The sequence below is a fragment of the Lytechinus pictus genome, chromosome 16, assembly GCF_037042905.1.
Source record: "Lytechinus pictus isolate F3 Inbred chromosome 16, Lp3.0, whole genome shotgun sequence".
Classification (NCBI taxonomy): Eukaryota; Metazoa; Echinodermata; class Echinoidea; order Temnopleuroida; family Toxopneustidae; genus Lytechinus; species Lytechinus pictus.
The window spans coordinates 24,524,537-24,542,044 of record NC_087260.1 but is presented as its reverse complement, the minus strand read 5'-3'; the positions used below and the strand labels follow the sequence as shown (position 1 = coordinate 24,542,044).

General features: G+C 37.8%; 1 protein-coding gene across 4 annotated transcripts; it reads left to right on the top strand.

The window, feature by feature from the left end:
- The first annotated feature begins 11,041 nt into the window (after window positions 1–11,041).
- On the top strand, window positions 11,042–17,508 carry LOC129279322 (leukocyte elastase inhibitor-like). Of its 4 annotated transcripts, none has more exons than XR_010296119.1 (3): window positions 11,083–11,241; window positions 13,375–15,541; window positions 15,789–17,508. XR_010296119.1 is itself a non-coding variant. In XM_064111450.1 (2 exons), exons 1-2 carry the CDS (start codon window positions 11,199–11,201, stop codon window positions 14,622–14,624), a joined length of 1,293 nt encoding a protein of 430 aa, XP_063967520.1. In that variant the 5' UTR covers window positions 11,042–11,198; the 3' UTR covers window positions 14,625–17,508. The 4 variants fall into 4 exon arrangements, 2 of the variants coding, with proteins under 2 accessions (XP_063967520.1, XP_054771386.2); XR_010296120.1 differs by lacking the exon at window positions 11,083–11,241 and adding an exon at window positions 11,264–11,908; XM_064111450.1 differs by having other exon boundaries at window positions 11,042–11,241; window positions 13,375–17,508.

Sequence of the window (17,508 nt, the reverse complement as noted above, 5' to 3'; positions counted from 1 at the left end):
GTTTATTTGTTCTTATCCATTCTAAAACATTTCGCAACTCTGCATTGACGACATCAACAATCTCGGTAGGCCCCCCCCCCCATTTTTTTTTTTTTTTTGCTTTACAAATTTCTCTGGACCTATTTAACCTTCATTTTGTAGGGAAAACCCTTTTTCTTTTCATTTTTTGCCTTTCAAATTTCTCGGGACCCAATTTGATCTCCATTTTGTAAATGAAAACTGTGGAAAAGGTAGTCAATCTCAATCTTTCTCCTTTTTTGTCACGCTCTACTGACTCCATTCGTGAGTCTCCTTTAACATGGGGATTTTGACATTTTTATAGTCTTAATATAGAGTACACCTATTTACCCGTTTATTATTATCCACATGCTAATAGAGTAACCACTCAATCATAATACCTCGGTCACATTTGTTCTACGGCGGCCGTACGGCTAGTCGAAAACAGCCGTTTTAACATTTTTTGTACCAGCTAAATATAGGTGGTTTGAATTAAAATGAATAAAACGGCCGTTTTCAACTCGCCGTACGACCGCCGTAGAGCAAATGTGACCTAGGTATAAGTGATACTGGCAAGTTAGATTCACTGTATTATTATGTGGTGTTCTTACTATCACGCACGTACATCATCATTAGGGCATTAGTTACCAATCACTTTGCAGACGCTTTCTATAACACAGAGAATCTTTTGTCAAAACCCCTTCATAACGAAGCAGCCTTTATCGAAAATCGGTGAATCAAAACAGCAGTGTCCTCCGGGACTCTAGACAAACGACATATTTGCAATTTTTGGTCCGGTCCGAATTTTAAGACGATGTGCTGACCTGGTCACCAGCTTTCGACAATGATATCTACTCTGTCCAGTATGATTTGACGGGCATTTTAAATAGATTATGAACGTCCCAAAAAGCGGCTGCGAAGTGGATGCAATAATATTAATCTGAATGGATCTAGATATTTAACTCTGAGTGATTCAAAGTAATGGATGTTTCTTTCCTATTCGAATTACATAGTACCATAATTTCAATTTAGGTAAGTTGGCAAACTATTATTTATTGCTACATAATGATATAGTATAATATAATTTGGAAAATGTTGGTCTGTCTAATAAACGGTCGTGTGGTAAAGTAATAGAGCATTGGACTCAATTGATTGTAAGGTTGTGGTTCGAATCCCTGGTCGGTCATTATCACCATTTTGACCAAAAAGATCCGAGAGTAAGTTCTGTCATCTTTAAGGTCAGCAACTATGATTTATGACTGATTAAATAAGACGTAAAATGTTTCTTATGCTATATACTGATTTACAAGCTTAGTGTTGATGTAGCGGAATGCTTTGCTGATTTCATATCGAAGTTCCTTAATTCAACAGAGAAAGACAGAAACAGAAACTGCATGATAAGCAAGTCCAAACATTTCCTGACGTCAAGAATAACTTTAATTAAAATATATACACATAAAATCAAATATGTTTGTAAAAAGGTTTATCATCAATATATAAAGCATAATTTGCGTAAGAAACAATCAGAAAACATCCATATCATATCATATTTCAAACTGCCTTGTTTTAAAATAGGCACTCATTAATGCCGGTGTTAATAATAGTGAAATACATAGTGCATTTACCCAAAAGATATGAAGTGAAATAACTTCAGTAGGCCCATGTATACTGATTACATGATTGAATAGTATGTTTGACCGGCCTAATACCGTATAGCAGGGGCGGATCCAGCCTTCGTCAATAAGGGGGGGGGGGCCGAATTTTTTTTTCAACCATATTTTCCCCGATCGGCCGCTCGAAGATGATTTTTGGTTTCTTTGAAGGGGTAGTCCTAATAGTCACTTTTTAGCTTTATTCTTATTTAATCAACATAAATATATGATATCATAATCCTTATTTATATAATGCGAGCGCGAAGCGCGAGCTAAATTTTTTGGAAACCTTATGTATTTTTTTCCTAAAATTTTAACATTCTGGGCAATGTTTGTTATCCTGAAAAAAGATGTGTATGCAACTAAAAAAATTACTACGAACCCGAAGCGCGAGCAGAAATGAACTGATGGAAAAGGTATTTGTTAAAGACTGCATAGAGTTAGCCATGAAGAAGTTACATCTTTTAAAAATCAAGTAGTGCGAGCGCGAAGCGCGAGCTGAAACTTTTTGAATTTTTTTTCAAAGAATGGAAATTCTAAGCACTTTTTGTAACTTAAACATGAATTAATAGGTATATAACTAGACAATTGATGCGAGCGCGAAGCGCGAGCAGAAAATTTCGAGATTTAGACCTATACTGAACGAGACACTCTATTTATGTTTTGTAAATCATGAAAAGGATGATTAATTGGGGATCTTCCTTACATTAATAATGCGAGCGCAAGGCGCGAGCAGAAAATTGTCACATGCGTTTTGAACTTATCGAAAAGGTACCTGCTAAGCACTGCCACTTAGCCATGAAGAACTTATTTTTCTTTCTTTCCCCTTTTTTTCTTTTTTTTTTGCTCCGCCAATAGGGGGGGGGCGGGCCCCTCAGCCCCCCCCCCCCTGGATCTGCCTATGGTATAGTACATGGTAATTACGATCATTATGTATTATTATTATTGATCAAGAAATATACTTAGAGACTCACTTGTTACGGAAACATTCATTTGCCCATGTATCCTGACTCCAAACAGCAAGACTCCAAGAAGAAAATCAATCAATACGAAACGAACGAAGTCAAACATGATTCTAACACTAAAACTCGTACTTTTGGAGAAAAAAATCCCATCCAAATCACTGCCTCCAAAAAATGAAAACACAGTTTACCAACACAGCGGATCAGCGAGAAATCAGCTGCTCGGAATTATCCTAGTTTGTTTCACTCTGTGAAACTGCTCGGAAAACTGCTGGTGCTTGAAAGAAACTCGTTAGGGCATAAAATACTTATAGAGCAGAGGGCAGTCGAATTCAATCAAGAGAGGGCGTCCTACGAGATGAATTCTAATGAATTCAACCTGTTCACGCCCTCATTCAGTCATCCTTCCCCTTTCCTCTCAACATTGCCATGTAGATTCTAAAAACATGTTACTGATCAATGCAGTTATGTGATGTGTGTCTCATGCGATGCTTGGAAATTTTTAATGATAATAAGAAATTGCAATCCATCAAACTCAAGATTTCAATAGCAATCGCAAATTATAAATTGGATTGGATTGCAAGTTGATCACAATGACATAACACAAGATGACATTAACACACACCACAACCTATGTATAAAATGAATAGAATAGGAAAATGTGAGTGATTTGTTGGTGTTGTTTTGGGGTTTTTTTAGAACCTGTAAAATATAAAATAAATGCCCCCTTTAAACATGACTTGCTTAAAAGCTAACTTGATGAAACACATGGTTCTCTGAAACACTGGAAACAATCCGTATACCAATTATTTGTACTATGCTATCGGTGTTTTGTCCTTTTTTCTAGTTCAATACCTCACAGAGTTGGTTGCATCAAGGAGTAGGAGAGAGGTTGCATCTAAACAAAGCATGTTTCCACAGTAAGTGACTTTTCACAATCATATCTGAGTTGAAACCAAATCGTTGAGGTTATTGTGAAAAGGCTTTGGAATTTCTTGTTCTCGTCATTGTGTTTTCACTGAACAAAATCCGATTATTTCAGTTCACAATTTGGGGTAGGTCCTACAAGCATTCCTTTTGAAACAGTGGACATATGACGTCATTTTATAACACAATATAATAAACACGATTACACTAACGAGAGAGCATTGATCTAACACTGCATGATTTTGATTTGAAGAATACTTTGTCTAGTAACAAACTGCCTTACTCCAAAGTGAAACCATCGCCTAATCGCGGCGGTTCGAAAAAAAATCGCGAAACCCAACTTTCCGTTAAAAAGCCCACCCCTTAATTCAGAGAAGAGTCTATTATTCTATTCGAAATAAGGGCTTGCATTTTAAAATATTGTTTCATCTGGCATAAAAATTGGATACAGTACGATCTCAACACCCACCCCCCCCCCCCCCCCCCCCCCCCCGTTCACCTACGCTCCCATGTACGTAAGATAAAGATATTAAAAAGGGATTTACAGTTCATATAAGGTTGCACGATTGCTATATAGGAGGCGCCGCGAAGATGCGCGTGATTACACGAATGGGTCAAGTGGCAAAGAAGGATAGTTTGTGAATGAACAGACAAGTTAAACATAGCATGCAAACAACAAAGGCACCATTGGAGAGAGAGAGGGGGTGGGGTGATAGAGCGGAGAGGAGGGTGGAGAGGGGGGAGACAGGCAGAGACACACAGAGAAGGAGAGGGGGAGAGGGGGGGTGAGTAGACAAGTCAATCACTATACGACAGGAAGCATGCAAACAACAAAGGCACCATTGGAGAGAGGGGGAGAGAGGGGTGGGGGGAGAGAGAGAGGAGTGAGGAGAGGGGAAGAGAGAGAGGGAGGGAGGGAGAGAGGGAGAGAGGAGTGGGAGAGGGGAAGAGAGGGAAGGACAGAGAGGAGGAGAGGGGAATAGAGGGAGGGACAGAGAGGAGGAGAGACGGAGAAAGGACAGACAGAGGAGATGGACAGAGAGATATGGGGGAGTGGAGAGCAGTCAAAAGATGTTTATTGTCACCCTAATAAGAAGTTTAATTTATAAAGGTTTGCTTTTCTTTCAGTCAAATAAAGTAGATGAGCGGTGAAGATAAAGGGAAATGCAATTAATCAAAAATCTAAACGAAGGAACAACATCACATTCATTTTGAAATTAACTCAAATTGAGATAAAACGTTTTTAGAATAATATTTCTAATCAAAGTAATATTTCTAATCAAAGATTTTCCCCTTCTGGAAACTTCTCTACCCCTTTGATATGCTTCAGTCTCAAATAATATTACATGCATTAACCCTTTACTCACTACACTCATGTATGTCTCTTTATCAAGTCTGTGCCGTCTTGTGATGGGTGAAGGTTCGTGCCAATTACTTAATTTGAAGGTATTTGTTGCCGACGGCTATCAATATTGCCGAAACGTATGAATAATTCATCGATAGTACTGCGATCTCGTTAACGTCATATTTCCTTACACGTGAATTTTGCTCGATATGCTTTAATGCCAATAGCAATTCAAGATTAAGTCCACTTTGACAAGAAAGTTTATTCCATTCCACCTACAATATACAAAATTCACCTGTTTATGGAACGATCGAAGGGGCTGTCGCATCTGTGGGCCCCGTTTCATAAAGCTTGTTAAATTAGCAAATTTGCAATAGAAAGTATATTAAAGAAGAGAGAGAGATGAATGAGAGAAAAGACGATAAAGAAAATAAGGGGAAAAAAAGAAGGAAATTCATATCGTTGCAAATAAAACAATGATAGATTTTCTAGATTACATTTTTAATTGATTTGAATTCTAACATGTATATTTGTAATTATGATTTGTGATGAAATGAGTACAATCATCGTCTTCGTCATCATCATCAACATGTTTTTCTTAATTGATTGTTCGTCTCTGCTTTCGAGATCACTGATTATCATAGTTTAGAAAGTAGATGACTTTTTATCTTTGACCTTTCCGTGGTCTTTTAAATCTATATCCAATAGGCTTAGATCGCTTGTGAAAAGATATCTGATTTGAATGCTACCGATTTACTCTGTAAAGGTTTTAAATTAGTTTTCACAGATCCCATAAAAAAACACATTCATGTAAATAATTTTGACAGATTTCTAGAAAAAAAAAAGATGCATACCGTATATCTGCGTGTTTGCAGAATTCTACCTCCAAGAATACAAACTCGAACGTCCACAACGATTAGGGAAAATAACTAAGCTGGATAATAAAATTGATAATAATTTTCTTAATGCATCCTATCAGAATGATACCCCCCCCCCATTCCCGTTATAAACAAAATATCGCTCTTGCCCCTAATCGTGGAGACTCATCAAGATATTTGAAGGCGGTGTATTCTAATTCTAACGAGTAACGAATTTTTGCAACTCATCTCATAGAGTCCTTTACACAAAAACGAAAAGGTAATCCACTTTAACGATTAGGTATATGTTTTTTATGATATTCCGCCCTCTTGAGGCTCCGTTGCGTTAATATTTAATTAGATGATAAAATTGAAAGTGGGAATAATGATGATGCATAAAAATGACATGCAAATCTGTTAATTATGCAATTTCTAATCAAGAATTATTTACCCAACGAGCAATCCACAGCAGTACTGTCTATCAGAGTACCGAAGTGTGACGTCATCAATATTCCATTTTGCTTGTTAGCGTTTTTGATACCATATTTTGTTAGAACATGATGAAAAAAAACCTACAAACCAAATTTGGTGGGAATCGGTCAATGGGGCCCCCAAGATATGACCTCATGAATACATAACTAGCCCCATTGAAGTTATTGGCCTGGTTCCTAACATTTTTTTTTGTTCCTAACATTTATAACCAGGCCAATAATAATGTATTCATGAGGTCATATTCTGGGGCTCCATGGACCGATTCCCATCAAATTTGGATCGTGAGGGTTTTTCATCATGCTCTACCAAATTTATCAGAAAGGCTGAAATGCCCCCCCCAAAAAAGGTTTTTGTGACGTCATCACTTCGGTACTCTATCTTTTAGACGTGAGATATTGTGAGAAGTTATACTACCCCCTCTCCCCGCCCCCCCCCCCCCCCTCCCTCTCCCTCTTTCCCTCTCCACTCCCACTCTCTCTTCTCCCCTCTCTCTCTTACAGAGGCTGCCTAAAATAACAACTATTGTCTGACCAAAAAGGACTTGAATTTTCGGTAAACCTAAACAGTTTGGAGGGAGTTAGTTTTGTCATGTTAGTAATAAAATGATTATCGTCAATAAATGAGGCTGACCACTGCAACTATATAAATGGATCCATATTGCCTCTGCGAGAATATACGAAAAAGAAAAAAAAAGAAAAAAGATTTTCAAGTCCGAATGGCTGACATTTTGTAGGCCTATATTTTTGGCAACACTATGCATACTTTACTTACATAATGGTAATATCTTTTTTTATGTAATCTTATTTTTTCTTCATCATCATCTTTTTAGGGGAGGGGAGCTTGTAAGAAATTTTGGAATGGGAAATAGTCTAATATTGCTCGAGATAGTAATGATGTCCTCAGGCGCGGTTCTACGGGGGCCTTCGGGGATCAAGCCAGTGGCGTGCAGATGGGGGCCCTTCCCCAAAAAAAGATGTATTAAAAATAATGATAATAGTAATGTATGAAAAAATATATAAATAAAAATTGACAAAAAAAATCGACCACAAAGAAAAAAGAATATAATATGAAGGCCTTATATGCATATATCAATAATGTATTGAATAATGAAGTACTCCATTCATGTCGTCATATGGTCTAAATTTGCAGAATACATTAAAGCTCTCTTAAAGTGCGAGTAAAGCAAGTCAATGATCCCCTGCAATACAGCAGACTGCCTTGCAACTTTTTCCTTTTCATATCAACCTCCAACTCTTATCAGTATACAAGCAGCAATTGAAAAATGGCGTCAGTTGCCACTAGGAAACGCCATGTCTGCTCTGATCACGTGATGGAGAACCTCCAATCTTGTCTTGACTGCAGCACGAATTGGAATGCCCTACTGGATTGAATCGGATACGCTTCATGAACCATAGACGTCGCCACTGATTATATACGCTTCAATGTTGACGCGAATCCCTGCAAGTCAGCGAAAATATATCTGAACAAAACAAGAACCGAGAGACTATATGAACTTTAAGAATGATGCACTAGGCTCCGGTAATCGGGTTGAGGTAAAGATTATCCAAAAACTAATCAAAGAAATGGTCAAGTCGTGCGAAAGTATGTAAGATCGTAGAAAGTTTCAAGGATGATGACCCGAAAATTACATCATCATGGAAAACCCCTACAAAATGTAACTAACTACAAAACAAAACAAAAACAGAGGTATCAAAAAAACTGAATGCCAATCTTTCGTACAATCTAAATGAATTTTGTAGATTCGATAGGGAAGATTTTTCGTTGAGAACCACTAGCGTACCTAAGGGGGGGGCAGGGGGGCAGACTGCCCCCCTGACGAGTCACAAGCAAAAAAAAAAGGAAGCGAAAAAAGGGAAAGAAAAAAGAAAAGAGGAAAAAAGAAAGAGAGAAAGAAGGGGAAAAAGAAGAATGAGTTTAAGAGAAAGGGAAAACAAAAACTGGACTGCGGACTGTCGGAAAAAATGATAAACTGTAGGGCACACGGGGCTGTTCCAACTGATTCGGTTTTTTAGTTCCACCATCTTTGTCGGTAAATGTCAATTAAACTGTACACTTTTAGCGGTAAATGTGATTTTTACGCAATGCTACTTTTAGAGCTCTCTGTACCGATCATGCCGATAATGAGGACGGACTGGGCTGACCAGGGACAGGAAAAATGTAGAGAACATGAACTTTTAGGTAATATAATTATAACGATAAAAATTTCGCTCGCGCTAATTATATCAAAAATTTTCAGCTCGCAAATTGATTAATTAGAAACCATTTTGTTCACGATTACAAAAAGTGCTTATAATATCCAGTTCTTAGGCCTGAATATCAAAATTTTAGCTCTCGCTTCGTGCTCACATATAACTGTTTAGGTATATCCATCCTGCTCATAGTTAAATGAAGTGCTTAAAATGTCCGGTTTTCAGGTCGGAATATAAAAATCAAAAATATATCATTAGAAACCAATTTGTTCACGGTTACAGAAATTGCATATCAAGTTTTTAGATTGGAATATAAAAAAATTCAGCTCGAGCGTCGCACTCGCATAAAATTCCATCCTGTTCATAAATAAATGAAGTGCTTAGAATGTAAATTTTTCAGGTCGAAATATCAAAAAAAAATCAGCTCGCACTTCGCGATCGCGATCACACCAATTAATTGTTTTTAACTACCATCTTGTTCATAGTTAGAAAAAAAGTGCTTAGAATGTCTACTTTTTAGGGGGGAATATCTCAAATTTTCAGCTCGCTCTTCGTGCTCGCATCAATTAATTATTCAGTTAAAAACCAATTTGTTCATGATTACTAAAAGTGCTTAGAATATCCAGTTCTTAAGTCGGAATATCAAAAGTTTTAGCTCGCGCTTCGCGCCCGCACGACTGTTTAGATACCCATCCTGTAAAACTTCTTAGAATGTCTAGTGTCCACTTAGCAATATCAAGATTTTTAGCTCGCGCTTCGCGCTCGCATAATTTGTTAAGGAAGATACCCATCCTATTCAGAATTAAGTGCACAAAATGTATCGTTTTAGTTCTAAATTTTCAGAAATTATTCAGCTCTTGCTTCGCGCTCGCAATTATCAATTTCATTTTATTTTATTGTAAATTGTTAGGCACGTGCCAGTGAAAGTGAAGACTTTTTTGGGGGTGGGGCTTGTCAAATTTCTTGTAAACAAAAATGTCCCCCTTGAAAATCATGGATCTGCCCCTGGGTTGGATATAGATGAGTATTGGTCGTCGGATGTCGGTAATCGGTACTAATATCTGTCGGTAATCAAGGTCCTCCATCCCCCCCCCCCCCACCACTGGAAAAGGCCTAGCTATACCCCTGCTTAGTGACATTCCTCTGGTTATTACCATCCCCCTTTCTATGCTATGTATCCAATCCCTTCGTCCGCCTATCTATCTTCTCCACTTTCAATTCCCTCAACCTTCTGACATTCCTGCCAGTGAGTGATTTTCCCCATATCTAGTGATATATCATGTTACTGTCGCATATATTTTCACGTTCATATTTATTTTTTATGAGTGAATGGATGCATTTTTTTAACTGTGTATATGGAAATAATGCAAAATCAATACATGAATACAACTGATTTCAATGTCAAATACCTCTTTTATAACGTCTCCAAATGAGCAGAATTGGGAACATAATGTAAACACTTTCAAAGAGGAATAAAAGAAGTATATTAATATAAACATTGCATTTACCACTTGATTATAAATATATCGATCACGATCCAATACATTTCATTTCTGGAATGATATACCAAAAAAGAATTAATTTCGACAATAAAGGGCAATCGCCCGATAGCAAATATCAGTAGTAGCAAGATCCCAACTGTTTTATTGGGCACCCCCTGGGTAACTTTTCCCACCTTCAGTGCCACTTCCAGACCTACACATCCAAACGTGTATGGGGGGGGGCTGCAAAATGCAGGGCAACGAGGACTGTGAGGTGCCCAAATATCCTCATGTATTGGTAATTTTATGACTGAATGTATAATTTCTGCACGTTTCACATCATGTAAAAAGGCTAAATGATTATTGAAAAAAAATGTTCGCTCGAAAATTAAAAACTGTGAAGTTGATATTTGGGCATTAATTATCAGCCCCCTTGAAAAAATTGTGCCTATACATCCATGCCTACTACCCCCCCCCCCCCACCTTGCTCATCCTTGTTGCTTGCCCGGCCCCCCCCCCCCCCCTGACGAAATATGCCAGGTACGCCCCCGGGGTACGCCACTGTTGAGAACAATGAAACAGCTAGGAAATTAAAAGGAAAGAAGGATGAATGCGATAGTAATAAGATTGCTTTGGCGAAACTTGACGTAAGAATATTCAATTGTTAGGTCAAGTAAAAACCAACAATTCATCCGGTTCAGAATGAAGCTCGAATAAAGTTTTGAAAAAAAGATCAGCTAGCTGGTATGTTCAGACAACTATTTCAAATCGCCCCGGCGATTGTGGAATCATTTTGGAACTTTGGAAAACTTCATCCATTCCTATTCCAATTTCCAAATGTCAAGAACCCGGTTGATAATCGAATGCGTCAACAAGTAGTATTTTCAATGTTTCGAGAAACTCTTTTTAAACAGATGCTCACTTAGATCCTTTACAGTTTGCTTATAATCATGTCCTCATTCTGATCTTTTACGTCTTCTCTTTTTCTTCCTTTCCATTTTTTCTTCTTGTCATGATATTTTGCTCGGAAATGATGCTGTGATGAGAGATCCCGAGAAAACCCCTATCAAAGGGGGTGGGGAAGGAATACTGATCGCTGATTGGCTCATGATGAAAGTGAAATACATCGGAAGGGACTTTCCCTAGTTGCATCCGCCGCGCGGATGCCATCTGTATGAAACCCTCGACCCTCGACGGATGCTGAGCTGAGCTTGTTTTGCATCGCATAAACTTCGTCTTCGTACAGTTGTCGATGACTGGTCGTCTATTCAAAAGATGAACAAACGGTTATTTCGTAGACATATGATTCTTTTAAAAGGTGAGTTTTTACCCACAAATTATCATAAATAAACATGAAATAAACTAAAGAACCAAAATAGCGCTGGGCTCGTTCCTGTCGTGAAAATATCAACGCAGATGTTGACAAGGCAAAGTGGACCTGGGTCAAGGAAGGAAGGAAACGAAAAGACACTGTCACTGGTGTTGCATGTTGATCCCCGACTCAATGGAAGGTGTGCCGTATAAAGTATTCGATTTGTTGGACTCCTCCGATTCTTCAATAGAATTGTTTCTTCCTGAACAGCGTGGCAGTGAACACGTATCATAGAATGACACGGACACAGTAGACTAATCATGAACAATACACCGCCCAACCTTTGACTGTTGCTGCGTGTAGAATGAAAGGGGTTGGACCAGCCTTCATCTCTGAGGGTGCTACACGTGTACAAATGTGACTGAAATATGAATATAATAGAGCAGTTTAGGTGGGCTGGGTCGTGTTTGTGTGGGGAGGCATTGCAGTGTGTTGTGTTGATATAAAGATCTAGTCCAGTCCATCGAGATTGCCTTTTATTTTAGCCTTGAACATTGACATGAAATGATTCATGTTGAGTATTTAATTTACCTTCATCATTGATTGTTTTATGTCTGCTACTGCTACTCAATTTCTCTGAAGATGCAGCCAGTATTGGCTTGTATTATCAAAGGTAATTATGATTTCTTTAATTAAACAGAATTAAGATTAGGTGTATGTGTATTGGATGTCAACCCAGAGATGCCAAGTTCAAAGACAGAGTTGTGATTGATCTGATCAATCGCAACTATGGAAAGCCAGCAAAGTCCCCATATACAATGCATGATTGCTCAATTTTTTTTTAGATATGAATGTATATCCATAAAGTTCATTGATTTCTTGACAGTTCGGTGTGTTCGCCTTTGTTTACAAGGACATTTTGCACATTTCCTGTAGAAAAAATTATGACACTGATGGTATTCCATGATAGAGTTACGATTGATTGGATCAATCATAACTCTTTGTAAGACGGGGCCTGTTATGCATGAGATTTTCTGTGACTGGGCATGGGATCACATGTAAGCTGTGATACAGGCGTGAGAAAGATCTTTGGGGGGGGGGGGTGAGAGTTCCAAAGGTAGGAGTCTCGCCCCTATCTGTATCTGGTATTTGGGGGTGTGGAGATGACAACTTGCTTTATAAGTCTGAACTCTCGCAATCAGCAACAAAACGAAACAACCAAAAAATAGGGACGAGTTTCTCTTAGTTTTGGTTGTAAATAAGTAAAAGATAATTTTTCACTTAAAAAAGTGCCTGAACATGTTATGGTGTACAGTTTTTTATTAAGAATATGGTAACATGTGAACCCTCTTTCTCACTCAGTTTTTATAATTTCTGTCTGCTTTTTGTACTGAGAAGTTTATATCAGAATGTCGTGAAATTTATTTTTGTTCAGTGCATTGTGTTTTATTCACATTGTTCACCATATCTTTATCTCATCCATAATCCAACTAATCAATGAGAGCATGACAGCTTGTCTGGTTATTAACCTTTGAATGTTGTTCATCTGCATATATGCTGATTGCAGAGCAGGGGTGTACAACATAATCAGGGGGCAGGAGGGGGGGGCTCAAATTTCCTGACAACTAAAAAAATAGAGGTCAAAGGTCTCCATCATTTACAGAAGAACAGGACTGTTAAATCTTTTCTGACCCCCCCCCCCAACAAAAAAACACTTTAAAATTCTGTCATTCGGGGCACTCCGCCCTCTGCTAGCCCACCTGTCAGATACCGTAGTATTGCAGACTTCATTTTGTGCTTTACTAATGCTTGTTGAACATGCTTATTTCTATCTGTCTGTTTACGAGAGTTGAAGAAGGTATCATGATTTGTTTCCTCCATATCCATAGTCGCATATTAGACCACTAAATACTTCAAATTTACTTCAGTACTTCAAATTGTTACAAATTTAATGCAGATTGTCACAAATTTTTACCTCTATTTTTTTTTCTTTATAATTTTTTTTTATTTAACGGTAACATAATTGCTTGGATCATGAATAAATTTTCATCATAATTTAAAAAGTTCAAAACTATAGAGATGTTCCCATGTGATAACTTAGCTTTACACACTCTTTCATTCATTTGTCTTTCTTTTCAGGTATGGGCAACCGGTACTTTCATATTGCCACAGCCATACTACTTAGCCTTGTGATGATGGGGTCTCGGGTTAACTCAACAGAAGTAAGCGAACACACCATGAAACTTGCCAGGGCCAATAATGAATTTGCCGTCAATCTGTACAAAGCTCTCAGTGAAACCCATCCAGACCAAAATCTCTTCTTCTCTCCGCTTAGTGTCTCTACCGCTCTAGGAATGACCCATCTAGGAGCCAGAGGAACATCCTCAAAGCAGATGAGGGAGGTGCTTCGCTTTGATCTCCTAGAAGAAGAGCATCTCCATGCCTCTTTTAAGCAACTCAATGCTCTTCTTTATGAATCTTCAAGCAAGTACACACTGAAATCTGCCAACAAGCTCTTTGGAAAAGCTGGCGCTGAATTCCTTCAAGAGTTCCTGGACAATACTAGCAATTTCTACAACTCTGCATTGGAAGCAGTGAAAGATTTTGCAGCTCCAGAGGCGAGGAAAGGAATTAATGATTGGGTGGCCAAGGAGACAGAGAATAAGATCCAGAATCTCATACCAGATGGGATTCTAAACTCTCTCACCGAGCTAGTCCTGGTAAATGCCATTTACTTTAAGAGCACCTGGGATCAGGCCTTCGACAATGAAAGCACCAAGTCAGGAGTTTTCAAGATGGAGCAAGAAACTGCACATCTTCGAATGATGCAGAAAGAAGGAGAGCCCATGATGACAGATGACAAGACTAGGAGATGTTTTGTCTTGGAGATGCCCTATGATGGCAATGACCTGAGTATGTTGGCCATCCTACCTTGGGATGATGATGGCTTAGAACGAGTGGAGGAACAATTGACCATGGAGGCTCTAGACTTCTGGGACAGTGACCTTGAGCCAGAGCAAGCAATGTACTGGTTTCCAAGATTTAAGCTAGAGGACACCTTCAGTCTGTCTTCCATTCTTCAATCGATGGGCATGACTGACCCTTTTGAAGGTGGCAAAGCCGATTTCTCTGGCATCACAGGGGACCAGTCTCTCCATATCTCTGAAGTAATCCACAAAGCTTTTGTGGAGGTGAACGAAGAAGGCACGGAAGCAGCGGCTGCTACGGGAGTCACCATGATGAAAAGGTCGTTGGGTAAGCGATACAGGCTGAGGTTTGATCATCCATTCCTGTTCCTGATCAGAGATCGTAGGACCAAGGCAGTCCTGTTCCTGGGACGACTGGTTGACCCCCCTCATGAAACAAGGGTTCCTCATGAGGAGTTGTGAAGAAACTATAAGTTTTAAATCAAAGGAAAACATCGAATGGGCTTTCATGAAATGATTAGATGTCTTGGGAACAAATGTTAAACATTTTCATGCCAGAGTGAGACCAGGGACCTGTTACACAAACAGTTGCAATCAAACACAACTCTAAAATCATGCTCAACTTGATAATTTAACCAATCAAAAGCATGCATTTTGGATTTGCGCTTGATTTTCTTGACTCGCACTTAAACGCAACTATATCTGCAACAGGACCCAGTCCGATCTATTTTTTAAATATGTATGTATATTACAGACCACCGCTGGCATATGTACTGTATCAGGAACTTGAGTACGTAGCTTTGTGATTGATTGTAGCATTGATTTGTATATTTGGTCTCTCATCATCATCAAGCGTAAAAATCAGGGTCGTTTCATAAAGCTGTTCATAAGTTCAGAGTGACTTTAAAACGACTGGTGATCCTTTCTTGTGGTAAATGATATTCACCATTATATGTTCATTGTTGATTATTTAGAAAGGTTTTTAGCAAGGTTCACCAGTCATTCGTAAAGTCGCTCTTAACTTATGAAAGGTTTATTAAACACCCACCTGGATACAGTATGGACTTATTTTCATATCAATTTTATGTTGAAAATTTGAAATAAAAATAAATGTTTAATAAGAGTTCCATGAAATAAATCATTAATACTTTACTGGATATGGGGTATACTTCAAAAAATCTCCATGAGATATCTGTAATCAATTTTATGTTGAAAAATATTTTTTAAATGTAAAATAAAAAAAGAAATGTTTAAAGGGCAATAAAAAACTTTGGAATATGTGGGCTTGTGTGGAAACAGAAAAATCAAAGAATAAGATCATAGAAAATTTGAGAAAGTCGGACAAATAATGAGAAAGTTATCAGCATTTAAATATTGCAATCACTAATGCTATGGAGATCCTCCCATTGTCAATGCGGCAAAGATGTGTGATGTCACATGTGAACAACTTTTTGCTCTTTCTTATGGTGATACAAACTATTTATCCCTAATGCATTCTTTGAAAATCTATACTACATGCCCTCCTATTAAAAGAATACATGATCTACTAATAGATGTGAGAAAAGAGGCAGTTTAAGTGAAACATAGACAAAAGTAGGCCTAATGGCAAAGTTGTTCGCATGTGACATCACACATCTTTGTCGCATTGCCAATGGATGGATCTACATTACAGTAATGATCTAAACTTCAAATGCTCATAACTTTCTTATTATTTATTAAATTTTCCTCAAACTTTCATTGATCAATTTGTTTCTTTGATTTTTCTGTTTTTGCACAAGCTATCTTATTCCGAAGGTTTTATTTTCCTTTTAAGAGTTGCATAATCACAATCATAAATCATAAATATTGGACATGCTTCCAACGATCTCCTTGAGATATCTATAGGCCGACATATCCAGGGGCAGAGGGCCACCGCCTATCCTCATGAGTCTAAACCCCCAAATTGCTAACCCACCTTTGTACCAAGTGCCCCCACCTTCCCCTGTAGGTATATTTTTCAGAATTCATTTTTTCATAATCTCATTGGCAAACTTTTTGGTATTAAAGTAATACCTAAGGAATTTCATTTTTTTCTATGCTTCATCTTTTCTTGAATCCCTGAACCCTCCTTTGCTTCGAGCATTACTGGTTGATGCTTAGATGCAATATCAGAGTGCTCTTTTAGATAATATCATTCAGTGATATGAAATAATCGCTTAGATAAATCAGAATAATGTATATTTTTATGATTGTAATGCCTGGTTATTTCTGCGTTACAGGTTTCATGGATTAGATATTGTATTAGTAACAGTGTAGTAATGGTATTACATTTGGAAGGCTGATTATATAACATATGAAGTAGTGTCGAAGTGGACGCCTTTTATGAATTCATCCTCAAATGGTCCTGACAGAATAACGCAGCTTGAAAATAAAACTTTAGAAAGTGTAGAAATAGTCTGCATTATTAGTTTTATGAGTTCAGCAAGGAGAAACTATCGCTTATCGTCATGAAAAGTCAGTGTAGTGCATGTGCATGGGAAACCAGACCTTTGACCGCAATTAAGCTGCACTTTTCGAGAATTCCATTAATGAATTTACAAATTGGATTGGATTCAAATCGAGTGTGGCTCAAATTCTCAAAGGCGAACTCAAATATGGTTTATTCCGGTGCTCAATCTTACATGGATGGAAATAATCTGCAGATGAACTGGTGATGAGACGTAGTGATGATTAGACCAAATGGATATTGGACCAAATAGTTGTTAGACAGAGTGGACGAGTTGGAAGTAGATGAATTCGCAATTTACCCATGTAAATCCTGGGTTTATGTGCCTTCTAGATTAGGGGTAAAGTAAACAGACTTGAACAGCTGGGAATGGAGTATTATTATATCATTTTTAGTTGGCAATTTTTTTTATATTAATTTTGAACTTTATTGGGAGGCTGGCGTCTGGAAAACCATACATTCAGACTTCGGAATTTCAAATGAAAAAAAATCCACAATAAATAATATTTGAAGATAATTATGTGATATGTATTATATTACTAGTATTGAAGTTGAGTAGCAGAAAAGTTCAAAGCTTGTAAAGGATTACTTAGTTTGGAAAATGATGTGACACCTATTGTTTCATGAAGACATACTGTACAATCATGATAATGTTGTCATTGTGGTAAATACCATGGAAACCTCAATTTTGATTGGCTGCAGAGCCCTGTTACCATGGTATTAAATACCAAAGTAACTGTGTTATTGTAGTTCTTTATGAATTAGGTCCATTGTTTCTGTAAAATATTTCTTATTTTGAATACTTGTATTATTGAATGTACTTGGGGTTCTGAAATAAAAGTATAACCATGATGCAATCTG

Coding starts and splice junctions, on each gene's coding strand:
- LOC129279322 (XM_064111450.1), top strand. CDS start 11,199: ATGAACAAACGGTTATTTCGTAGACATATGATTCTTTTAAAAG. Junction 11,242..13,374: donor ACATATGATTCTTTTAAAAG/GTGAGTTTTTAC, acceptor CTTTCTTTTCAG/GTATGGGCAACCGGTACTTT.